Source organism: Pongo abelii, chromosome 6 (assembly GCF_028885655.2).
Source record: "Pongo abelii isolate AG06213 chromosome 6, NHGRI_mPonAbe1-v2.0_pri, whole genome shotgun sequence".
Taxonomy (NCBI): domain Eukaryota; kingdom Metazoa; phylum Chordata; class Mammalia; order Primates; family Hominidae; genus Pongo; species Pongo abelii.
This window is the reverse complement of record NC_071991.2, coordinates 155,231,348-155,257,995: the sequence shown is the minus strand read 5'-3', so window position 1 is coordinate 155,257,995 and position 26,648 is coordinate 155,231,348. Positions and strand designations below refer to the sequence as shown.

The 26,648-nt window shown below is 50.7% G+C and overlaps 1 protein-coding gene across 12 annotated transcripts in view; it reads left to right on the top strand.

Annotated features, from left to right (window-relative positions):
- PTPRN2 (protein tyrosine phosphatase receptor type N2) overlaps nt 1-26,648 on the top strand; it is a 1,035,582-nt gene that overhangs the window by 935,959 nt on the left and 72,975 nt on the right. For all 12 annotated transcript variants that reach the window (XM_024249815.3, XM_054560095.2, XM_054560097.2 and 9 more), the window contains one exon: nt 14,341-14,488. In XM_024249815.3, coding sequence (XP_024105583.2) covers nt 14,341-14,488 — 148 coding nt within the window. The remainder of the gene's footprint in view (nt 1-14,340; nt 14,489-26,648) is intronic.

Sequence of the window (26,648 nt, the reverse complement as noted above, 5' to 3'; positions counted from 1 at the left end):
TCCCCCTCTGATTGTTCATTTGATTTTAGATGGTGAATGACAAATACTGGTGAAGAAAATCATTCCATGAAACACTGGTAACCATTTGTCCAAAACACCTTCATGGCAGCACTGCCGTGGCTCAGTACGTCACACCTGCACTTCCAAAGTGAAGATGACTGTTACCTGAAACCCATGTGCCTGGCACACATAACCAGCCTTGGACCACAAGAGGCCTCTGATCAGAAACTGGGAGGCACTCCCACGTTCCCACAATGAAATTCCATGGGTGCCTGTACCGAGTTCATCCAACACATGGTTACCGATCATGCAGGGTGTACCAGGCTATGTCAGACATTAGAGACACCATGAAGAGCAAACAGTTAGCTTGTGGGGAGTGCCTAACGCAACCTGCCATTTACGTCTTTGTCCTCATGATTCTTCCCACTGAACCGATGGCGCTGACACAATATATGTGGCGTTGGCTGGTTAGAGCCCACGTCGCTGTGAACAGGAGAAAGGACGTCCAGGGAGATGGACCAGTGCGCCATCCTTCACGTGTGTTCTGGACTTAATGTCACACTTGAGACATGCCGGCTGGTCGGAACATCTGGGACCTGGAGGCCTGTTGGGTTCTTTAGAAAGTTCTGGGCTCCTCCCACACGCGGTGTCCAAGGAGAACAGGCAGGTGACCATGTCTGCTGCAGATGTGCAGTTTTCATCTCTTAAAAATTCTGGTTTTCTCAAACTTGCTGTATCCCTGGTTTCAGTTTGAAATGGATTTAATGGGCTAGAACCCCTGTCAGCCTACGTCAGCCTGTGAATCTTTCACAGAATTGTTTTGTGTTGTCTGGAAAGCAGTTCATGATTGCAGGAGTCATTTAATAACTGGAGCCCGGGGGGGTCTGGAAGAGGTCGTATGGCCCCTCCGACCTGTGGGGGATAATTCACTCGCTAGGACCATGCCTGGTCACGATGCATTGACAACGCAGCCCTGTGTGCACACATGCACCCGGATGCCTTGGTCTGTGTTTCAGGAATCGTCTCATCTGTGGACAAGCACATCATGGCGTCCCAGGTTAGGTTAGTGATTCGGTTGTTTTTACATTTTAAATTTGGGGTTAGACTATGGGCTGTTAATTTTCTATGGTACTTTGAGCAAACTTACCTTCGACGAAAGCTGGATAGTGCCATTCAATATCTGAATGTCTTGCCCATGTAACAAAAGCATGAAGGCTATTGTAAATATCAGAGTTGTGGATAGAATTTTTCAGATTTTTATCCAGACTTTTAACTTCAGGTAACTTAAGGCTAGGTACGACCTTTCTTCTCAGATCAAATCATTAGGGTCTTTCCTTGCTGTGGTTCTGTGAGGGGTGAAGAGTTTAAACAATTATAAAATATTTTGCAAGCTAAAGAGCTGAACACATCTTAGGTGTGTGAGGAAGGGCAGGTCAGATGAGCAGACGGGAATCCTAGGATGTGTTGCCTGCAGGACACGGTGCACCCTGCCCAGTTCTCTCATTCGCCCGCCTCCACTGCTGTTCCCCACACACTGTTCCCCACGCGCTGTTCCCCATGCCACAGCCACTGCCTGCTCTTCCATGGTGGGCTGCAGCAGTCCTGACTTGCATCCTGCGCTGCCACCTGGGAACCAGGGTGGTCTTTCAAAAGCACCACCATCACAAGCATCTTTGGCTTAAAACTCATGAAGGCTTCCCGTGGCTTTTAAAATAAACTGCTGAGTCCTTGCAGGCCAACAGCTCCTGGACTGCCGGGCACCACTGCCCTCACATCCATTCCTTCTCTGCAGCCCCGACCTTCCCTCCTCCCGGAGTGGCCACGCCCTCCTGGCCAGGGCTCCAGCCTTCACTGCCCTTCCCTGTAGAACCCCCACCCCCACTCAGGCCCTGCCCAGGTCCTTTGCATTAGGGACTCGGCCCATGGCTCTGAGAGTTTACCCTTCAGAGGGGCCCCCTCAGTGCCATCCCAGGTGCACCCCATCCCCACACCCAGGCTCTGCGTCGTGACTCTTCTCCGCATCTTCTTACTACTCACTGTTGTCTGAAATCACTTTTTAAAGCTGTGTTTATCTACTTGTAGATGGTCTGCCCTCCAGCTAAAGAAATTAATGAGGCCAGGCGTTGTAGCTCATGCCTATAATCCCAGTACTGTGGGAGTCCAAGGCAGGCAGATCACCTGAGGTCAGGAGTTCGAGCCCAGCCTGGCCAACATGGTAAAACCCTGTCTCTACTAAAAATACAAAAATTTTATTTTTGTATGATGGTTCGCACCTGTAGTCCTAGCTACTTGGGAGGCTGAGGCAGGAGAATTGCTTGAACCCAGGAGGTGGAGGTTACAGTGAGGTGAGATCATACTACTGCACTCCAGCCTGGGCAACAGAGTGAGACTCTGTCTCAAAAAAAAAGAAAAAAAAAGAAAAGAAATTAAAGAAATGAGCCGCATGAGGACAGGGTCTTTGGCCAGCTAACTACTGTGCCCCTGAATCTAGGCCATCCCTGGCTTATAGGACATGCTTAATCAAACTGGGTGACTGAAGGGACAGATGACTAGACCACCACAACATCGGCAGGAATCCGACTGAAATGACAGCAGCTCTTAGCCCTCTGTCCCAAAACCAGATGAGGCATTCACATTTCACTTAGAATGCCAAGCAGACCTCCTTTGCCCTAAATTTAAATATTAATAGCTGTACATTTATGGAAAACATAGTATAATTCTCTGAATTATTTGCCATTGCTTATAAGCATTCATCTTCGTATTTTACCTATGTTCACATAACCTTAATTTTTAAGATGTTAAATAAGATAATAAGATTCATAAAATTGTTCATTTAAAATTCTTTGCACTTCTCTGAGAATGACAGCCTGAAATACAAAGTGGTGCCTCTGTCATCATCCCCATTATTAAACAGCTTCTTTCTTAGTCTTTCTGCAGGTGACCCCTGTCACCCCCTCCTACGCACACTCCCTAATATGATATCTTGCTAAAAAATGCCCAGCGTAAAACAATCCATCAATCGTATGGAAGAACAAGACTTTCCCCTACTTAGTAAGAGTAGGTGGTGAGGAAAAAATTACTTATCTTTTTAAGTTTATTAATTAGAACATTTCTAGAACAGAATGTGTTCACTATTAACATCTTCCATTGGGGTTTTTGTTGTTAAGTCTTTATCAAATTGTCATATTTTTCTGTAAATGTGTAACAGAAGTTTACTGGAAGTCATAAACTTAAATCGAGGATCACCGGGCGTTGGTGCACCAGGCCACCTTTCCATGCACCGCAGGTCTTCGTGCAGTCCCTTCTAGAGGTGACACAGAGACTGGGCTGGCTGCGGACTCCAGGAAGTACCCTGCAGGTCATCCAGGCATTGTGTAAGAACTCCTTTGTCAGTGTGGGTTCTTACAACTCTGGACTTTGTTATCGATTTGGAACACCAAAAGCCAAATTATAATAAAAATACACCTAATTAAAGTTTCTACTCAATCGAGATGGAGCCAGTTTTCACGTCCTCTTAACACACCACTTTGCAAAGAGTTAACCTTCCTTTCCCTTTGCTCTCCCGAAAGTATGTAAGGTCGGTGATCACATCCCAGTGCCTCTATTAGAGGCAAGGAATCTGTCCTCTTACAGTGTTTTTCTAACAGGACTTTGAAAAAAGCATGTCATTTTCTTGAGAGCCTTATCTGAAGGGCATTCTTAATTCTCTTTTTTTTTTTTTTGAGACGGAGTCTCACTCTGTCGCCCAGGCTGGAGTGCAGTGGCGCAATCTCCGCTTACTGCAAGCTCCGCCTCCCGAGTTCACACCATTCTCCTGCCTCAGCCTCCCGAGTAGCTGGGACTACAGGTGCCCGCCACCATGCCCGGCTAATTTTTTGTATTTTTAGTAAAGACGGGTTTTCACCATGTTAGCAAAGATGGTCTCGATCTCCTGACCTCGTAATCTGCCCGCCTCGGCCTCCCAAAGTGAGGGCGTTCTTAATTCTCGGTGAGTGTATTTTATTTTTCAATGATGAAAAAGTTTTAAATAAAGCAGATAATTCAGTAGCGTTCCCGGTCTCAAAACCAACACGCACCACGCGTTGTTTCCCCTTCTACGCTTTGCTCGTGCTGCTGCTACTTCACCTTCTCCACCCGAACCGCAGGCCAACTGGGGACTTTCTCCGGAAGATTCCGTTTTGAAGTATTTGAACTTCTCTCCACTACCTTAATGGTTTATAATTTTCTATTACTCCACAGTTTGATTGGTAACAAGGCAAAGAATGGAAATGGATTTCTAAGTCACATTAAGACGCAGGGAGAACAGTTTTCAAGGGTCTCTGGGCTTGCCGGAGATTCTAGGTGGTCCTCAGAATAGGTCAGCTGGAGACAAAACTCACAGAGAAAGAGCTTGGAATAAATGGCATTAATTCACATCCATCAGGGAAGCCAGTTGTGGTGCCCACAGGAGGAGGCTTTTGCCAGTTTCATCTGTGTTGACCACTTCCCAGTTCCCTGGGGTAAGGGAAGCATATGACTTACTGCAGATACGTGTGGGAATGCTTCCTCCTTACAAACAACTTTTCACAAAAGCAATTTTTAAAATGCGATCAAAAGAGAGAAGACCCCATGAATGGTCTTTCACACACTCTTGTTAATTACTTGGGTCCCATTTCTACTTCTTTTTGGCTTTGTACGGATAACCCAGAGGCTGAATTCCAAAACCGTGTGTTTGCTTCTCCCGAGCAAACTCCACCATGGCATGCAGGCGCACTTCGCGTTGGCTGCTGTGGGCCTGTGCTTTTTGGTAATGTTTGCACATATCTGCCCTGCATCTCAAGTTGCTTGTTTGGAGAGCCGGAACAATGCCTGTTACAGCTGTTGAGTACGACCCCTAATTCCATGGCGAGTCAAAGGTGCTGCCGTGACGGGCAAACGGCGTGTTAGAGGAGCGGGATGATGGAGAAGCCGGTTCACTCGGTGCCGTGATGGGCAAACGGCGTGTTAGAGGAGCGGGATGGTGAAGAAGCCGGTTCACTCCCTGCCACCTCACGTTGTGGGCATTGCTTTCTAAGAGTCAGATGGCAAGTTGAATATGGTCGTATGGTTTGGGATTCCTGTTTCAAGAAGAGCTTTCTTAAACTAAGAAATAGTGAAACTATCTTCTGATCCTTTAACCATTATCTGTTCTTCTTTGTGTTTACATGTACTACTTTGAATTTCTAATTTTAAATATTTTAACATTCCTGCTGCATAATATTAACAAACAATATTCAAAATATGCCAGACGCAGCAATCTACAGACAATAAAAGACCTTCTCATCAAGGGTTTGCTGCTCCCAAAGCCCCCATAGCTGTGTGTGCTGAGCCAGGACAATCAACCTCATCGAACTTCTCCTTTCGTCTTTTCACAGTGTTGCTTGGAATTCAAATGTCCTACTTTTGGAATTCAAAAATTTAACATGAACATTTCCCATTCATGTATTAATGAAGACAGGTGACCGTGTTTATTTTTAAAGAAAGAAAAGGTCATCATTTCCCCAAGTGGCAGTGGAAGCAGCTTTGTCCTTGCTTTTAAAAGCATTATTCTAACTTGTGACTTCAAAACACAAACCTGCGGTCTCGTCACAAGGAAGGAAAATGTAAAGGGATTCTATTCTTCGTTTTAACAAAAGGTTTGATTGTAATATTCAGTAAATTAAAGGGCATTGTGCTGCAACAGGCACCATTGTAGAAAAGAGAAGAGAAGTACAGCCTTCCCAGTAACGACTGGGTTCCCCAAAGCCCAGCTTTCTTTAACACACCTTATCTACAGTGGGAAGAAGTCTCCACTGCTGGCAGCATCATTGTAGGAACGAAGTTTCACCAGGACAGTTTCCACTTGTCCCATATCCAAAGACTCACGGAGTGATGATGGGCATCTCCAGTCATCCGTGGGGACTCATTTTCCACTGCACAAGTGGTTTGATTGATGAGAAATAATGCCAGATGGATTGGCTTTTGCTCGTTTTAAATAGTCCACCATCCTTAGGAGTTTTAGTATTGCATGGTGGGAGTTTATTCTCATTATTATTTTTAATAATAATAATAAATCCTCTTGCACCTCTCAGTATCTCACTTCTTCATTGTTACAGCCAACAGATAGATGCCAAAATAACCTAATTTCTGTGACTCTGAATGGAGCTGAAATAGCACTGGCCTGCTCCAGCCTTTCTTCTGCCTCCACATGGGTTCTGCGGGTGTCTTTGGCAGCAGGGTCTGCAGGAACGGGTGAGTCGGCGTTGGCTGACCCAGGATCCCAGTGCCTGTGGACAGGATTCACATCAACCACATCTGGACCCTTTACAAGTCTCCAGATGCACTACCCCGGTACTCAGAGGTGGCAGCTGCACTTCCTCCTGGTGCCAACAGGAAGACGAGCATGGCTCGTGTCAGCGGGTCCTGCATCAGACGCACACGGGATGCTGTTGTGCTCTTCCCACCGGAGAAATTGTCCTTATTAACTAGCAGTTTAGTGTCACATAGTCTGTTAAACAGGCATTTCATAGTATTTCCTCTCCTGAAGACAGCACAGGATGCCATGTGCTTTCCCCGTGAAGGCCTCAGTTGAACGCCTGTTCCCACCCCGTGCTGGCTTGCTGCATGTGGTGAAATATAATTCTTATTTTCAGTAAATGGGATGATTAACTGAGTGATCCCGGACACCGACCCTCAATGTCGACACCAGTAAGGTGGTGCCATAAAACAGGCTCAGGATATGATGTGAGCGCCAGGTCCTGCATCAGACGCACACGGGATGCTGGTGTGCTCTTCCCACCGGAGAAATTGTCCTTGTTAACTAGCAGTTTAGTGTCACATAGTCTCTTAAACAGGCATTTTCTAGGTTTTCCTCTCCTGAAGACAGGCCATGAAATATTTCCATCTTCAAAAAAGAAGTGAACAGAAGAGAGCGGACATGTTGTATTTCCTTAAACAAAAGGATAAGAGTGTCCCCAGAACCGCAGTGGAGCCACAGAGCATGGGAGGGAACTCAAGAGTCTTTCCAGAACCCTTTTCCTCTACTGAAACACTGAGACCCTCCAGCACCCCATCCCCAGGGCACACACCTTCTACTGTGTCTCCCATATTCACGCATCACCCCTCAAAACCTCCTTGGGAACATAGACTCTGGCTCTCCCCTGTGAGCTGTGATTACTGATTACCAGGTTACGAAGAGGTTGCACCCATGGGGCTCAGTGAGATGGCCTGACTTGCTGGAAGGCTCCACGCCAAAAAGTAGCCGTGGGAGGGACCCACACCGTTCTGTGTAAGACTGTTAAGAACTCTATCAACACGAAGTCCAGTGCCTTCCCACTGTGTTCATGTGCGTTCCTGTTCCACAGAAGCTCCTTTCCATGTTCATCTCTGCGAGTGACAGGGGCGGTTCCTCTCCTGAAGAGAAGGTGCTCTTGCAGTCGTTAACAGACATTGTTGTGTTCTGGACTGTCTGTGCTCCATGTTCCTAGAAATCACCCCCTTGACCTCAAGCTGTTGACCATTTGACCAGAAAACAGTGCCGACGACATTTGGGCTATGTAATACATTGTGAACACATTCTCCTTCAAAGTGTTCATGGCAATCACACTTTTGTTACACAAATTTTGGGATTCTATGTAAAATGATTCCATTAAATGTGGAGGCCAGTTGGTTTGCCTAACACATGGAGGCTGTTTCCTCCAAAACCCATCTAGCAGCACCCGGTCTTGTGATCCAGTGACTGTCCTTAATGCTCCAACTCTAAATGGTCTTATAGGATGAGCTAGAAAACAATATGAGACAGGGACTGGCAGGATGGATTCAGAAACGGCAGAAGGATGACAGAGGAAACCTTAGATTGAGTTCATATCTCTAACAAAGTAGATTGTGTGAGCACTGATGGTGTCATTCTCAAAGGGTGAGAATGCGAAAAAGAATGCAGCCACATCTTCAGCTGCTGTGGTGTGGATGTCATGTGCTCTGGGATCTACGTCAGACAGTGAATGTTGGCAACACCCTTGGGAAACCCACTTCCTGAGTCCCCGTGGCTTTCTCCATGAATGGTTTGATCTAGGAATTCACTCTTCTGCAAGCACATCACGTCTAGGCCCTCAGGAAGTATGAGAATTTGAGAAGGTTGGAGACACCTTTTCACTCAGGGCTTATCTAGAAACAGCTTAAGTAAAATTCCCTTAATAGAGTTTAAAAATATGAAAATGTCAGACTGAGTTCTCCCAGCCAAGAGCCCTTCAAAACCCAAAATTATACAGCAAGCAACTCTAAAAGACGAAAGACACACCTCCAAATGCTTCCTAAGGATCAGGGAACAGACAGCAACTCCAGCTTCCCTAAGCACTTCAGCCTGCATCGACTGAGATTCAGCACCAATTCTTCGCTCCCTATTTTCACTCTTTATGGATTTCCTGACATGAGTACACATTGTGGTGCAGTCCCGCCTTTGCTGGCTCACTCCCCCTGGTATTGTCAGCCTCAGTCGGCTCATTCTAGAGCTTTCTTCATAAAGCTTCAACTCAGAAGCACTGACGGAGAGCCCAGAGCAAGGAGCTGTGTGAAGTGGGACGCGGTGTGAGAAGGGGTCCCTGACCACCAGGAGCTCACGCCCCGGAGGAAACCCAGCTGCAGATGTGGTGCACACTGGTGCCTGGAGGCCACTGAGGAGGCTCCAGGGGAGATGGAGCACCCCACCTGGGACCTGGACCGTGGAGAATGAGGGAGATGTGAAAAAAGGAGAAGAGTTGTGGAGAAGACTTGTAGGGAAGAGCTCTCTGAACTGTTGCCCTTCCAAATTTATACGACTGCTGTTAGGTTCAGGTTGTTACAGGAACACTCAATGAGCTGACACCTGTCTGTCATGAGTTACAGTGATGTTTGCTGGGCAACCCCAGAAAGGAAGATGGCAGCAAGGTCATGTACAGTAAAACATTCCAAGTTCCTTATGCTCCTTTTTGGAGAAGTTCTTCCAAGTTTCAGAAGATTCAAAGGCAGTGTTTTGGATGCCCATCATCAAAATAAAATGTTTACCTATAATATAAATCACTTATAGAGATTTCCAGGTTATGCATTATTATTCCACAGATATTGGCTGAGTGCTTGCTGCCTGTGCTGAGCAGCTGAAACACAGTCCCTGCCCTAAAAAAATTAATCTCATGGGAAGAATCAGAGCTTGAAACCCACAGTTAAAGCACCAGGCAGAATGTGACGAATGCCACAGAGACGTATGTTTGAAGTAGTAACGGTTTGATGTGGGGGGTGAGTTGTAGGGAATAAAGATCATGGGGTGGGGTAGGTAATGGGCATGTCCTGACCAGACTCCTGGAGGAGGAAGTGGTGTCTGAACTGCACCTTGAAGTCTGGGTCGGTTCATTACAGAAACATCAGCACAAAATGTAGAGAAGGATGGCGGCGGGGAGGGGGCGAAGGCTGAGAAGCAGTCTTATGGGATAGAAAGTATCAGATTAGTAAAAGGAAATTCAGAAAAAGGACAATGCTAGTCTAGGCACCCTTGGTAATTTTTTAAATAGGTTATATTTTGCACCAGAAACGCCAACCTGGTCGTTCAGTGAAAAAGCAACTGGAAAGGGGAGGCGATGATAAGAAGATCAGTGAGAAGGCTGCAGTGATGGGCCAGGAGAAAATCCACAGGGCATTTCAGAGGCCAGGCCCAGGCTTTGGTGCTGCCACTGGCTGCTGGGGGCTGTGGACCAATTGCTTACCTTCTCTAGGCCTTGGTTTCCTTATCTGTTAGATGTGAGCCTCATCTCCACATTTTTTCACTTTAAAGAAGTAAATTCTATTCTGTTGAGGATGTCCAAAGCTGACATGAAGGTACTCAGCGCTGGGGGAAAAGGTTGCCTTACAGTTTGCTGTGGGCCCTGGGGTTATTCGTTGCCATTCTGCTTATCTTCATTTTCTGTTCTTTTCTGCATGTGCTATTTATGTAACAAAAGTTGCAGTGCTTTAAGAAACTAAGCCGTCCCACCACCACACTCTCTCAGACATGCACTCATCTATAAAATAAAAGAATTTAAATGTCAAGGTTTTTTTTCTGAGCTAACTTTTTTTATGGTTTTTTTTCCATTTATTGGGGTACAGGTGGTATTTAGTTACATGAATAAGTCCTTTAGTGGTGATTTGTGAGATTTTGGTGACATATCACCTAAGCAGTATACACTGCACCATATTTGTTATCTTTTATCCCTCACCCCCCTCCTTCCCTTCCCCTCAAGTCCCCAAAGTCCATTGTATCATTCTTATGCCTCTGCATCCTCATAGCTTAGCTCCCACATATCAGTGAGAACATATGATGTTTGGTTTTCCATTCCTGAGTTACTTAACTTGGAAGAATAGTCTCCAGTCTCATCCAGGTCACTGCAAATGCTGTTAATTCATTCCTTTTTATGGCTGTGTAGTATTCCATCGTATGTATATACCACAGTTTCTTTATCCTCTCATTGACTGATAAGCATGTGGGTTTGTTCCACAATTTTGCAATTGTGAATTGTGCTGTTATAAACATGCATGTGCAAGTATATTTTTCATATAATGACATCTTTTCCTCTAGGTAAATACCCAGTAGTGGGATTGCTGGGTCATATGGTAGTTCCACTTTTAGTTCTTTAACAAATCTCCACACTGTTTTCCATAGTGGCTGTACTAGTTTACATTCCCACCAGCAGCGAAGAAGTGTTCCCTGTTCACTGCATCCACTCCAACATCTACTGTTTATTGATTTTTTGGTTATGGCCATTCTTGTAGGAGTAAGGTGGTATCACATTGTGGTTTTGATATGCATTTCCCTGATCATTAGTGATGTTGAGCATTTTTTCATATGCCTGTTGGTCATTTGTATATCTTCTTTTGAGAATTGTCTATTCATGTCCTTAGCCCACTTTTTGATAGGATTGTGTTTTTTTTTCTTAACTGATTTGTTTGCTTAAATGTCAGTTTTAAAAACACCTATAGCTAAATGCCCACTATCAGGGAAAAGCCACGAATACTGTTTAAATTACATGTTAATTTCCTAATAATTCCAGAAGACATCTGAGTAGAGTTGCTCTACTTGTCCAAGTTCACATGCAGGATGACCACAGTATAGACGACCCCCAACTTATGATGGTTTGACTTTACAGTGCTGCAGAAGCAACACGCATTAAATAGAAACTGAACTTCAAGTACCCCTGCAACCATTCTGTTACTCACTTTCAGTTCAGTGTTCAATGAATCACGTAAGATATTCAACACTTTATCCTCAGTAGGCTTTGTGTGAGATGGGTTTGCCCAGCTGCAGAGGAAGGTAGGTATTCTGAGCATGTGTAAGGCAGGCTAGGCTCAGCTGTGACACTCAGTAGGTTACCTGTGTTCAATGCACTTTTTTTTTTTTTTGAGACGGAGTTTCACTCTTGTCACCCAGGCTAGAGTGCAATGATGCGATCTCGGTTCACTGCAACATCCGCTTGCAGGTTCAAGGGATTATCCTGCCTCAGTCTCCTGAGTAGCTGGGCTTGGAGGCGCCCACCACCATGCCCAACTAATTTTTGTATTTTTAGTAGAGACAAGGTTTCACCATGTTGGCCAGGCTGGTCTTGAACTCCTGGCCTCAGGTGATCCACCCACCTCAGCCTCCCAAAGTGCTGGGATTACAGGTGTGAGCCACCGAGCCCAGCCTCAGTGCACTTTCAACTAAAGAAGCTCTTGGGCCATAACCCATCATAAGTAGGGGAGCATCTGTACTAAGCTCCCGTGGTACCTTTTGGTTTTGCTTTCATTGTTTAAAACATTACTTTGCTATGAAGGCCTAGCTTCCCCACAGACTCACAGATGAAAAGCATCTTATCTACAAGCCGTGAAAGAAGAAAGAGACTCCTAAGATGTAGTTGGGGGAAATTTCATCAGTTTAATATCACAAAGGATGTTTCATAAAAAATATTGATAGAAGAATACAGAACAGATCAAATTGAAATGAGCAGAACAGGACAAACACAGCCCACTGGAGTGGTGTGTGCAGAGAGATGTCAGCTCTATCTCAGTTTTAATAGAGTCAAGTGCCTCTGCAGATGACTTCATTCTCCGTGAAAAAACATCGCGTCAGTATCTACCTCTTCCTCCCTCCTACCACCCAACCTTGCACCACACAGGCTCAGTTTATATTTTTGCCATAAATTTAGAAATTCAAGAGAACTTAGAGTGTAATTTTGCTTCCCATAGTTAAGATAAATGTGAGAATTTAAATAGCTGCAGTTTATACGAATTAAGATAATATCCAATGCCTCTTTTGCAGATAATATTTTCGATTGGATTAAACCTGCTAGGGTTCATCATTTTAGAGCCCATCGTGTTTTATTGAAGGAAGCCCATTTGTTGGTGATAGATTTTATGAAAAGAGCATTTTCCAAAGAAAACCTAGGACCCAGAATCATTTTGCCAGGAACCATTTTCTACCTACCTATTTGTAGAACTCTACATAAGCCCAACTTGAGAAAAGTAGCTACAGAAACAGACAGGGGCTATTCTTTCACCATAACTATTCACCTCCCAGTTTCCCTCACACACCAGATTTGGGCTAGATGAGCTGGTCAGTATTTTCACAAAACTTAAATATTATATCATCCAAAAATGTTTTTCCTATTAGGGTAACTTTGGTACAAAAATATGAATTTGATGTTCCATAATGATTGTCTCAAAAGAAAGAATGTGTAGTTTGCATTTCCTAGATTGAGCCATTTGAATTTTGCCTAATTTCATAACTCGAGACATCTCTGTGGGGTGCTTCTTCCATGCACAAGGAAACCCCGAGGCTTCCTGGGTGTCGGGGCTGGTGACGGGAGTGGATGAACTCGTTCGCTTTGGCTCAGAGCAGCCCTGATGTTTCTGTTCCTGGCGTGGGTGTGCTCCCAAGGCTCAAGGCGTGGCATGGGAAAAGCATTCGCTGCGTGGAGCGGGCAGTCAGTGTGGTTTCTCAATGACACTGGAGTCCCTCTGCTTTTCCCAACTAGCTCAAGCAGGGCCATGGTGGGGGTGACAGTGACAACCTGGGACGCCCCAACAGACAGCCTTAGAGTGCCCACCCTGAGCCAGGCGATTGTCCCTCACCACCACGCCCACCCAGATGCAGAGGTGTTGCGCAAACAGCACACGTGCCCGATGCACCTGCTCCCATGTGAGCCGGGCCAGCACAGCAGGGTGTGTGTTTGCTGCATGGGTTCAGGTTGGCTGTGGTCAAAACTTCCACTAGACGGCACGATGAGCTGAGATTCCCGCCTCGTCGTGTCCAGCCCTCCCTCCCTGTGTGTCTCTTTCTCCACCTGTCTCCTGGAAGGGGCCCCAGTGGGCAGGGAGGGACCATCCCAGCTCCTCGGATCAATCAAAGGGGATGTCAGGGAGCGGGCGGAAGGTGAGAAGGGCTTGGACCCCGGGCCTGACATTGGAATGCGTGGCCACTTTGCAGCAAAGGACCATGTGTGCACATGCATGCTTTATTTTCTCGTGTGGACACACTTGGAACCTGTGTCTACACATGACACGCAGCACCTTGCAAATCCACAAGCAGAGTGACAGCAGACGAGGCCATCACTTCCTGTGGTGCCATAGTGCAGTTGGGTTTGGTCCTTTGAAATGCTCTTTCTTAAAATCAGGGTGAGTTCTCAACCATACAGATGAATAAGAACCGAGTGGGCTGTGCTGGCGGCATGGGGGTCTTTGTGGAAGGGAATTTTCGGGAGGCCTTTGTTTCCTTGTCTACTCATAGTAATGCTCACCGACAAGCGCCAGAAAAATTAAGATTGAAACAGCCAAGGGTTAAAATATTTGCTTCCATCCGTTTGTGTTTGTTTCATGCTAGAAGCTGTTCCGCATTTTGCACAGATCAGAGCAGCCCAGTCTCTGAACTGCGTCACACCCAGTGGGTCCAGAAAAGTGTGCTGGTTTTAAGAAAAATGACTTCCATGCAAGCAGAAATGGGCACGCGGAGCAGCCCCACCAAGAGCTTGGTCTGAGCTCCCTGGCCCTGTAATTAAAGGTTGTGATAATTGTTGTCATCTCAGCGGTAAACTGATTCCCAAACACCCGAGTTTATATTTACATATGTAAAATGTGTGTTAACAATGCACATATTTCACTTAACAGTCGCATGGTATTATATGCATTGTGCTCCGTAGCACAGCGTCACACCACAGCCCAGGCTTATGCGCATCGCAGGCACGGCCCAGGCTTTTGAGCAAGGTGGACACGGCCCACGCGGCGCATGCGAAGGCCTCTGCTGCCTTTTGTGCATCTGCCGGTCTGGGCTCACCACCTAGGTGCACTCCTGACCCTGTGTTTCCCTTTCAGTCCTACATGGAGGACCACCTGAAGAACAAGAACCGGCTGGAGAAGGAGTGGGAAGCGCTGTGCGCCTACCAAGCAGAGCCCAACAGCTCATTCGTGGCCCAGAGGGAGGAGAACGTGCCCAAGAACCGCTCCCTGGCTGTGCTGACCTGTACGTACCAGCCCCGGGGACGGGAGGCCTGGGTTACAGGCGGTGGTAACTGGCCGTGCTGACCTGTACTTACCAGCCCCGGGGGTGGGAGGCCAGGGTTACAGGCGGTGGCAACTGGCTGTGCTGACCTGTAGGTACCAGCCCTGGGGGCGGGAGGCCTGGGTAACAGACAGTGGAAACTGGCCGTGCTGACCTGTACATACCAGCCCTGGGGACAGGAGGCCTGGGTTACAGGCAGTGGAAACTGGCCGTGCTGACCTGTACGTACCAGCCCCGGGGACGGGGGGTCTGGGTTACAGGCGGTGGAAACTGGCCATGCTGACCTGTGTGTACCAGCCCCAGGGGCAGGAGGCCTGGGTTACAGACAGTGGAAACTGGCCGTGCTGACCTGTACATACTAGCCCCGGGGGTGGGAGGCCAGGGTTACGGGCAGTGGAAACTGGCCGTGCTGACCTGTACATACCAGCCCCGGGGGTGAGAGGCCTGGGTTACGGGCGGGGGAAACTGGCTGTGCTGACATGTACGTACCAGCCCTAGGGGCAGGTGGCCAGGGTGACAGGAGGGGGAAACTGGCCGTGCTGACCTGTACGTACCAGGCCCGGGGGGCTGGAGGCCTGGGTTACAGGTGGGGGAAACAGCCCCATCCTGAGAGTCTGCAAAGCCCTCCCCTCCTCCTTCCCAGTGCCCCCTCCTCTACAGCAGAGTTGCCTCCTCTGGGAAGGCCCTCCTGGGAATCTCCTCTGTGCGATGCCATTCCCAGCCCAACCAACAAGGAACCGGTGTCTTCCTTTCCTCCAGCACGGGCTTGGGGACATCTGCACCCCAGTGAGCATCAGCTCTATTGTTCTCTGTCACCGTGTGACTTGAGACATGTTCCTGAACCTCTTGGAGCCTCCATGTCACATCTGTAATTGGGGTCACGCTGTCGTCCTTGAAATATTACTGCTGTAAGGATTAGATGAGGTCATTAACACCAGCATATCGCAGGTACAGAATGAACAGTGGTCGCTTTTACAGCATCTTTAACTTTACAATTATTTCCACAAACTGAGCACCTACTACCTAGCTAGGGATCACTGCCAGAAAATGGGAATATAAGCCAGCAGTTCTCCGAGTGACTCACGTGGAGTGGAAGAGACACTGTCTCGTGTTCTCGCAGCGCGGGATGCACTAAGCTGCTTACAGGATGAGGAGGGCAAGGACCGCCCGGCGCTGGCGTCCACCTCACTCATCCTCTATGTGTACAGCAGGTTCCAAGGAAGGTTCCACATTTTGCTTGTTTATAAACCCACCCCCCAGGAGGAAGGGGGTCCTAGATATGTTCCTGGCCAGAGTTTCAGGGGGAGGTAGATACTTGCAACGTTGATTCATGAATGATAAATGACAGTGTGGGTAGAGTTTCTTAGTTACTCTCCTGAGGACCCTAAGACAAGGCCCCTTGTGCATGTCTCTGATGCAACAGAGGGAGCTTCGTCAGCTCACACTTCGAGAGCACCACTCGGCCACACTCACTTTCAGCTCAGCATCAGGCGGGACCAGTGTCCCCTGTGGCCGAGGCCGTCTCTCCGCCACTGTGTCCCTGCCTCAGCCCTTCAGAGCCGGTCAAGGGATCAGACTGGTGTCCCTGAGACACTGTCTGTCCCTGTACCTAGCAGCACAGCCCCCCACACCAGGGAGAGGCGCTGCCCTTGCCCTCCTTCCAGCCCTCAGGAAGTGTTACAGGTCAGAACAGTGAGGAGCTGGAATCTTGTTTTGCGTCAGAAACTAACCTGGGGCATTGCAGACCTGTGTAAAATCCCATTCACCCACCTGGGTGCGCGCTTCTTGCTTCCCATTTAGTGTTCAGACAAGTTTCTATGAGGTCTGAGGACTTTAACCCTAAAGAGATCTAAAAACAGGAGCTGTTGTGATTTATAAATTTTATATTTAGAAGAAAAGCAAAATACAACACATCTCATTAGCCAACTAACAGAAAATTACTAAGCACCTACCGTGTGTCGGGGGCTACTAACAGGCTCTGGGGGTCTGGCCACTGTCCTCAGAGAGAAGCAGCCTGGGGGAGGAGAGGGCGGGGAGTGAAGCTGGTGTGGCAGGACAAGTGAGGGTGGTGGTGAGGAGGTATCCTGCTGAATCCTGAGTGGAGACATGGTTCGTGGTAAATAGCCATGCAGTGAGCATGCATTACGTGTCTCTGTGTATCTGGTCGTTTACTTAGATTGTGAGGTGTTTCATGGTAAATATTCATCTGACAGCACGCCCTCCCCAGAGACAGCCTGGAGCGTGGCAGAAATGACCTGGCGATGGGGTTTTCCTCCCGTGTGCCCTGCAGCCACCTGGGCTCTGTCTGTACAGTGTGGATGGGGGGGTTGGGGGCGAGGGACCTAGTGATGGTGAAGTGGTCCGTGCTCAGATGGGACACAGGCAGCCTCTCCAGGTAGCAGCCAGCACCAACAGGGCGGCCACATGTGGATGGGCGCCTGATGTTCTCATGGGGATCAGGACAGCCCTGCCCATTCTGAGCCAGGTGACGGGTGAGGGGGGAAGCACCTCCCTCCCAAGACTCGCGCTGGAGCCAGAAAGAACCCACCTGCAGCTCCTCCCAGGGTTCTCCCGACCCGTGTGCCAGGGTGTGAAGACACAGCACTGCCCTTCAGGGTTGAGAGGCCATCAGGGAAGACAGAGAAGGGCAAGTTCACCGCCTGGGAGAACCCTAGATAGAAATATTTTCATGAACACATAGGTTTATTCTGAGCAAACTTGTATTACCTACTTTCTTCTCCATACTCTTGGCCATCTTGCCTTTGGGAAGGAGATCTTGTCCTCGGGGAGACAGTGGCTTGGCAAAAGCTCTCGCTGTTGCCAGGCCCCAGAGAGATGGCCGCCTCCTCCATCTTCACTCCTGCCTCACCTGCCGCCGCTGCGCTCTTCACAGGACACAATTGGCTCCAAAACAGCCACACATGGTCCAGGAGGACTGGCTTCCCCATGGCTCTGTGGCTTGGAAGGCCCGTGCCGCACTGTCATGGTGGGTGGACGGCACTCGAGCTGGGCTCCACGCTGTCCTCTGTGTCGTGATGGAAGCGAGTCCGCATGCTGGGTGCACACTATCCTCTGTGCGGGGATGGAAGCACGAGTACTCGGCCACGCTGTCCTCTGTTCGGGATAGAACCTTCGAGTCCTCCCTCTGCACCTGCCACTCCCACTGCGTCCTTTCCACATGCTCACCGGGCACTCCCAGGTCTATAGAAAGGGTCCTTGGAACCACCCCTCCCTTCTCTCCTGCCCCGCCTTCCCCATGGAGCACTTCCCTGGGTCATTCTTCCACCCAGGAGATGGACACGGTCGCCCGACTTCCCAGATGCACCCTGATCAGAATGAGCCCCCAAAGGAGAAGGAAACACACATTATGCAATGCTTGGCTGGCACCATGCTAGATCTAGTTGTATTATCTCAGAATTTTAAAGAACTTAACGTGCATTTTCTGTTTTTTGAATGTTTAAAAAAGAATTATGCAGCATTTCGCTTGTCTGCATTTCAGATTAAGAACAGGGATATGATACTATTTTGGTGCCATATCCTAAACAAAAAAGTATTTTTGGCTCTATGTTGTAATAACGAGAGAGAGAGAAACAGGACAAACAATGCAGAGAGACAAGACAGAGACAACGAAGAGCTGAAGGCTCAGGGACAGGAAGACAGCGAGGAGGAGAGTCATGTGGGGTTCGCATCTCCCAGCTTCTGAGGGCATTGCTGCTGGAGGATCATAGCTGCCTCACAGCCAGAGGCGCGGCTGTGGGCATCTCCCAGGCCCTTGCCTTGCGGCGTGGTCCAATGAGGCAGAGGCCCAGCTGATCACCATTCCCAGGAGTCAGGGTCACCACACTGGCCCTGCGCTGCAGCTGCTTGAGCAGCATCCTAAACACGGCATCACTGGGGCATCGTGAGCTAGCGTCCCCCATGCTCTGCGCTGCAGCTGCGTGAGCGGCGTCCTAACCACAGCATTACTGGGGCGTCGTGAGCCAGCATCCCCCGTGCCCATGGATGTGCCACTTCTGGTTCTCATAAGAAACCCCCCCACTTGGCCGACAAGAACTTTGGGGTTTACAGCCCGGCCCGTCAGAGCTGAAGCCCAGATTCCCCAGTGCCATCCTCATAGGCTGTCGTGGGCTCACCTGAGATTGTGCATGTGTGTTGGGAAAATCCATGTCCATTTCAAACTCCTACAGAAGTATTTGAAACATGTACAAGGGCTAAAGCACTTTGGCTAAGCATAGCTTTCCTTAGAATACTCAGAAAACAATTCCTTTCTAAATAAACCTTTGGTTTAGTATTTTTTCCTCTCCCAAAACTCTAAGCAGAGTCCCCTAAGAGGAATATTTTGCCTTGGTTACTTCTGAGTGACCAAAAATTATCATGATTTGCTTTTAAAGATGAATACATGGGTGATTCTCCTAACTCTGATGATTAAGCCAGGGTTTTCTTTTTCCTCCCATAGAAAAAGGTTCTGGGCATATATGTCACCACGCCAAGAAAGTTGCTGGAGAGAGACTCCCAGCCTGGCTGCCTTCCCTCCACCCCTTTTGATCTCAGCGCCAGCTGACTCTGCCCCTAGGATTTGGGAAGGCTGTCGGTTTGTTGGTGTTGGAAGGAAAATATCCCAGCAAATTCTGTGTGGGCCTTTTTCTTTGCTACCTCACAGGCAGAAGCTGTTCTGGGCAGCTGTTCTGCCAGAGACTGAGGATTCTTTTTTAGGAAGATCTACAGAGTGCTTCTCATTAGGCTACTTCTCGAAGGGAAAGATTGTCTAAGAGCATCATCTCTGACCTACAACTGCAAGTGCACCTTCCGTGAGCTCTTCAGGACCTCCCGTGCAAAGAAACAGTGCCGGTGGGGTTGTCAGGAGCCACGTTGACATTCCACACAGCTCAGCTGCTCAAAGTTCAGATTTTAGATCCTCTTTACTCTCTTTCTTAAAACTGAAGCGATAGGTTGGTAAGATGTCTGGCCTGGTGTGGCATGGCTGTCCATCCTTCTCGTATCCTCCTTCCAATTCCACTTACAGAATATTCGTGTGGGGAGGGTCTCACAGAGTGTGGGGTGAGCCTGGCCTTCGGGGTGGCAGCAGCTGGGCTCACCCTCTCCTGGGCGCACTGTTTCCCGTGACTTGGAAGACCCACCCTCCAGTGGGGCCCCAGGCCACAGTGTGCTTCTTCCTGGATCAGGCCTCCCCCTTTATCCACCATAAGTTACATTCATCCTGCCAGGTGCACATCTCAGCGCTGGCTGATTCTGAGGCCGAACCCACTAACATCCAGAGTCTTTTCCTTAAGGTCTTCGGTGGAGCCCAGGGCCTTGTGCACCCCCCACCCCCCACCCCCCGTTGGTGACAGTCGAGTTTAACAGGAGAATCGAGCCTTGTGTTCATCTCCCGTAACCGATTCTTGTTCAGCCTCCAGAGCCTGTGGTTCCTGAGTCACTGCGTCACCTCCCTCTCAGCTCGGCGCCATCTGCTCGTTTTATAAACATGTTTTTCACGTCGTCAAGTCATTGATAAAAACACATTCCGCAGGACCAGTGCTGAGCCAATCCTCCCCCGCGACGCGGATCCACCGCGGGACTTTCCAGGCGCTGGTTCCGGGGCTGAGATTGTTTCCACGGCCCGGCCGTGCGATGGGGTCACCCCAGCCGTCCCCAGGCCCCGAGCATATTGGCAAAGGCTCATCAGACGTTTCCACGTGAGGCTTGGGGCTAAACGCCTCCTTTTCATCCTCGAAACAGCCCTGAGATTCACACAGGGACAGAGCTGGGGCTGAAGGAGGTTAGGGAGCCCAAGGTCAGCGGCTTCCCGGAGAGGGCAGTCTACACTGCCCCAGCGCAGACCCAGCCGCAACCCACGCATGCCGCTCCTGCAGGACCCGCTCCGGAGCAGAAGTGTGGCTGGCTTAGCATGACTTCCTCCCCCACTTTTTATTACAAGAGTTTTAAACACTCAAGTGGAAGGGGTAGCCTGGCGTCGCCTGCACACCCACCACCCACGCTGGCCAGCCGCCCAGTGTTGCCGTATTAGCATGACCTGCGAGCGCTTCATTTATTTTCTGGCTGGACGACTTCAAGTAAGTATCAGGCGTCATGACATCCAAATACTTTAGCCTGCCTGCAGGTCCTAAATACAAGGGCCTTCTCCTAGGTAGCTGCAGCCCCATTACAACTAAGAAAATTAACAACCCCTCAGTGCCCTCTAACACCCAGCTGTGCCCATCTGCCCAGGCTTTGGAGACAGCAGATGAGCAGCTGAAACCACAGAACTGCATTTCCCCATAGTCCTGGAGGCCGGAGGCTGTGGTCCAGGATGTGGCAGGGCTGGCCGTGTCCGAGGCCCTCCCTGGGGCTTGCAGGTGCTGTCTGTGACCAAGGGTCCCCTTTGTTTAAGGACAGCAGACCCACTGCACTAGGCCCCCCTCAGGACCTCACCTTCACTTGCTGGCCTCTCTAGAGGCCCTGTCTCCAAACACGGCCGCACTCCGCAGTCCTGGGGATTGGGGTCTTCACACAGGAGCGTCAAGCACAGCTCAGCCCACAGTGCCGTCGCTACCTCACACTCCCAGGGACTCCCACCGCTTTATCTACAACACGGTCTGTTATCTGTTGTCTGTTTTGTTTTTTCCACCAGGATGCGGTCAAGATTCATCATTGCATTTTGGGTTTTGTGTCTCTTTCGTCTTTTTAATTTTGAAACGGCTGTCCCTGACTTTTTTTCCTGATATGAATGGTTCCTAATAAAGCTGTTCTTTTAGTGACCACTTTCCTGTTCCAAACAATCGCAGACTCTCCATGTGGGAGTCTGTAGGGAACTCTGTAGGCCCACTAGAAGCTCACCTGCCCCCTTCCAGAACTCCTCCTTCCAGAACCCCTGTTTCCCAAGAACCCGGAGTGTCCAGGTCTCCACGATGCTGTAGGAACGTGACCAGCCTGCTCTGCGACCTTGCCACGGGCCACAGACTTCAAACCCTGCCTTGGCCCTGAGCCCCACCCTGGCCCTCCCCCGTCCCCCTCCTCCTCTGTCTTCCCCCTTCTCTGCGTCCTCCTTTTTCCTCCTCCCACCTCTTTCACGGTTCCCTGTATTCTGATTGGCCGGCTGAGCAGTTCCGCTGCAGAACGATGCTTTCAAAGGCATCCCGTTGCTTGTGGTCTTCCACCAGCAAGAATGTGGAGGCCAGCCCGGTGAGCTCACAGAGTCACAGTTGTGACAGGGAGGGCCGCCCCTGACCATGTGGCCTGTAAGGGGCTTGAGGAGTCTGGATACAGCGCCGAGGTTTGCTCTTGGTGAGGGACCCCGAGTCCCGGCACATTGTGTGGGGGCCGCAGGACAGGGGCCTGGGGTGCCCTGGGGACCCCTGCGCTCCGAGACTCGAGGACTACGAGACAAACGGCAGTTCAGGCTGCCGCGGATGCGGGTTTGCCCATCCACGGCCGCTGCGTTGGGGAGACGATTCTGGCATGTTCCTGGCAGGCCGGTGTCGGGAGAGGGTCCCTGCGTGTGGGAGACGGAGGCCGCGAGGTGTGGGGGATGCGGGGCCGCTCGGCCGGCGGGGTCGGCTGGAGAACCGGGGAAGGAAGGCGGCGGCCTCCTCCCGCCGGAAGAGACCCAAGACGGGCTCGCCCTGGGCTCAGCGAGAAGCCCGCCCTGCGGCTCAGCGAGAAGCCCGCCCTGCCAGCTTCTGAGGACGGCCCTGGACCCTGATCTCCTGGGCCTGAGGTGACACGTTCTGTTGATGGCGGCCCGGAGGTTTGCGGAAGTCTCTGGCCGCAGCCGCGGGAGGCGCACACGCTGAGGCTGCGCGTCGTGGGGCCCGCCCGGACCCGCCTCCGCCGTGTCTCCGCGCAGCCATCTCTGCCGTAACTATCGGACGAGACCGTAACTGTTGGTTTTGTGCCTGCGAGAAGTGCGGCACTGGGAATAAGTCACCTGCTGACCTTACAGCGGAAACGAAGGACAAGCGGAGTCACCTAGCACGTCGCTGCTTCGCCCAGAAAATCGCCTCATCAGCGCCCTAGAGCTGTCTGTGGACCACTTCAGGGGCTGAAGGAACCACCGATGTTCTGCAGCTGAGGCGGGAGGCGGGATTGGACGCGGGGCTGGGCCTGTCCCTCCGGATGCGGGGGGCGCCGCCCTGTTCAGCCGCAGGACTCTCCCTGCCTCCTCCCTCGGCCACCCAGGCCGGAAGCACCCCGGCCCCTTCTCGGGGACTCTCCCTGTCAGTGAGATCAACCCTCCGGAGCTGCTGTGTCTTCACTGAGCCACAGACCCGGGCCGGGAGGCGGGGCCTTCGCCTGCTGTGGGGTGTGGGGGGCCCTGTCCTGGCCGGGGTGTGCGGCCGGAGCTGCTCCCAGCCCCTTCCCTGCTTCACCCCAGAGTCTCTGTGGGTACCCTTTTGACCGCCACCCCTCCCGTGCCGCGGAAGTGAGTCGCTCCTGCGAGCTGTTTGGGCATTTTCTACACCTGCCCGTCAGTTACGCCTCTAGGAAGCTAATGAGCAGGTTTCCCGTCGAATTTCCTCCCTTACTTTTCCAGACGCGCCTGCTTGGTACAGTCTGCTCTGCGCCCCCTGCTGTGGCGTCAAAGGTCACTGTTGTCTGCAGCTCCCCTGGCAGCCCCAAGACCGTCAGTCACAGGTGCAGTTTCTGCCCCTGATCCACAAAACAGGCGTTAATCTCAGGCAGCACAGCCACAAGCCAGAGCTGTTCTTCTGGTGATATCCTTTGTCCTGGTGATAAGGCGTGTGAGCTGCCCCCTGCTCGTAGTTTCAGCTCCTTGGAGGCGCCCCCCAGCCGTTTGTGTCTCTTGTCTCGCCGCCGCCACACTTCTGGTCGCTGCTCGCACAGACGAGATTCATCATCAGTGTTTGTTGATGGATGGCCTCTCGGTGGAGCCGTGCAGACAGCGTGGCCCTGCCTGTCTGATACCTGTGCTCCTGTTACAGCAAACTGTTCTAGTTCCTGCGAGAAAGTCGCCACCACCGCACACAGCCACGCCTTGCTGTGTGTCTGGAGCTGGTCTCTGGGTTGCCCACACTCCACAACTGCAGGCTGGCTCCAGGCGGCGCTTTCTCTGTGCAGGCACCAGGTGCTGCTCAGGGCATGGGAAGCCAAACCCAGGTCGCTCCAGGTGCTCTGGGCCTGGAGGGCTGCAGGGACAGAGTGCCAGGGACGGGCAGTGTACGTGGCCAAAGCAAGCTGTCTCCCATTCCGGAGGCCAGAAGTGGAGGTCAGGGTGTCAGCGGGCTGGCTTCTCTGGAGGCCTCGCTCCTCAGCACGACCACGGCTGTCTTCGTCTTCACACAGGCGTTCTCCCTCCACATGTCCCCAGCATGACTGCAGCTGTCTTCATCTTCACACGGGCGCTCTCCCTCCACGTGTGGTGTGCAGATTCCTTCTTCCTAACAGCACACCAGTCATACTGCATTAGGGCCGCCCAAATGGCTTCCACTCGCTTACCTCTGTAAAGACCCTATTTCCAAATAAGGTCATGTTCCCAGGGCTGGGACTCCAATGTGTCTTTTTGGGGGAGGGTACACAGCTCAATCCTGGGACCTGGTGCCTCCAAGTCAGCTCAGTGACTGGGTGGGCGCTGCCTGGCCACAGCAACCCACACACCTTTGGCGTCTGTTCCCCCTGCATCCTGCCCCTGCACAGCCCTGCCTGGGGAGTTCCTTCTACACAGATGCCTGAGATGAGGCTAGTGTGGATTAAAATCACTTCAGGTATGGGAGTCCCCCAGGGCTTGAGGCTCCTTCTAGTCCACCTGCCCCAGGTCACCTGCCCAACACGCCTCCCATCCTGTTGGGGGGCGACTTTCTGAGAGATCTGTCTGTGGGGGATGCCAGTGAAACCATTTAAGACATTAGACACTAAACCAGCCTTGTGACCATGCCATTTGGGGCCACTGTTGTTCCTCTGGGACGTGCTTTTGATGCGTCCAGTGTGGAAGCCAGACACCAGCCTCACGCTCGGTTTTTCAGCTCAGCGGTAGGCAGCGTGCTTCCTGAGTGGTGGGTGGGGCAGGTCTCATTTTCATGACCATCTCGGGATGTAGCAGGGCTTTCTGGATATGAGCCCCAGCCTGTCCCAGTCTGCCCAGATGCAGCATTGTATGCTGAGCCAGAGAGGCCCTGAACGACACTCAGTTGACTTTCCTAAATGTTCGATGATCTTTATAGCTTGAGCTGAGCATTTCCCGAAGGCATAATTGGAAGCAGAATGTCTGCCTGCTGACTAAGGATGGGAGCGTGTGGGAGGAAGAGGACCTGCCCTTTCAGAATGCGTTCTGTCATCACACTGTTGCTGGTCTTCAAGTGCCCAGGTCTGCAAAGAATCAAGCCCATGTAGCTTCTCAGAGTATTGAAACAAACGTGGTCTGATCATTTACTCCTTTGCCTCAACTATGACAAGTTCAAAGGCCTTTCTGTGTGTGAGCAGCTGGGACCCCTAAGCAGCACTGACGGCCCTTACTGACGGACAGCATGTGCCTTTGCAGGACAAAGGCCCAGGATGTGCCTTTGCAGCCCTCAGACCTCGATGGACACCATGAACTAGGAGCAGGAGCTTGTGGGTGCTGGTGCCAACTGTGGAGCACATCCCGGAACATGTTCTCTGCTGGAGTCGGGACTCCCTCTAGGAGCAAGACGCCGGCTCCACCTCTCCACAGGCCACACCATCAACATGAAGAAGAGGGCCTCCCGCCAGCATAGATGACTGAGCCTAAATCTTCACAGAAAGCAGAGGCAGTTGGAGAGCCCGAGTGAACACCTGAGACCCCTGAGAGGAAGGAACCCCATTGCCGAGTTCCGTGAGGCCCCTGGGAGGAAGGAACCCCATTGTCAAGTTCCGTGAGGTCCCTGGACTCAGCACTGGCTTCACAGATGGCCTCATGCATCCTCCAGACAGCAGCACCGTGGAGCCCGTGTACTGGTGGCAGGCAGATTCTTGGCCCTGCAGAGCAGCTTCCTGAGTGTGGACAGCAAGCCAGGAGGCCTGGGGGAATGCCGTCCTCGGGGATCCGTGTAGCAAGACGATGTTCCGGGCAGAGGAGTCTTCCACACGCTTTCCTCAGATACAGTCGGGTGGGCATGGGAAGCTCTAGATCATGATTAATGACTGTACCGCCACGTCCTCTAACATGCTTAGCTTGGCCGTCTCCCAAGGCTCTTTGCCCTAGTAATAATCAAGAAGAAATTGTGGGATGTGTCTCTTCTGTTGGCACCTATGAAAAATCACTCCATATGTTCTGCCACCACGAGGCAGCAAGAACACGCCTTGCCAGTTCGGCTGACCTGCCTGGTTGGGTGCGTGTCCACCGTCATCTCAGCCTTGCTCCTCATTGCTTGCTGTGTGCCATTTACCACAACCGTGCTGTGAGTTGTGTGTTATCATCCTGCATTCTCCGAACACTGAACAGTTTACCCAGGATCGCCCGCTGGCAAGCAGCGGGGCTGGGAGTCAAACCCTGTGCTCCCCTTTGGACCATGAGGCCATGGCCATGTGAATCGTTCCATCCTTCTGAGCCTTAGTTTCTTCAGCCTAAAACAGGAAGGTAGTCCCTGTTCTGTCCGTGGCCCAGGATGGCCACTGGGTCCAGGATGAGAGAAGAGGATCTAATCTGTGAAAATATGGAACATCTGAGAAATTTGAAATACTCTTTTTTTTAATATTTAAAAAAAAATTTTTTTGAGACAGAGTTTCACTCTTGTTGTCCAGGCTGGAGTGCAATGGCACGGTCTCAGCTCACTGCAACCTCTGCCTCCCAGGTTCAAGCAATTCTCCTGCCTCGGCCTCCCAAGTAGCTGGGATTACAGCCGCCCACCACCATGCCTGGCTAATTTTTGTATTTTTAGTAGAGACGTGGTTTTGCCATTTTGGCCAGACTGGTCTCGAACTCCTGACCTCAGGTGATCCACCCACCTCAGCCTCCCAAAGTACTGGGATTCTAGGTGTGAGCCACCGCAGGCGGCCTGAAATATTGTTGAACAAGGCACTAACACATGATAAACACAGTAAAGGTTCAGAAAAGGAACGTGCACGGTGAGTTAATTTAACCCACTGACATTAACTCAGTTATAGGGCCAGGTAAAGGAAGACTACGTGAGTTCCCACATTTTCCTGG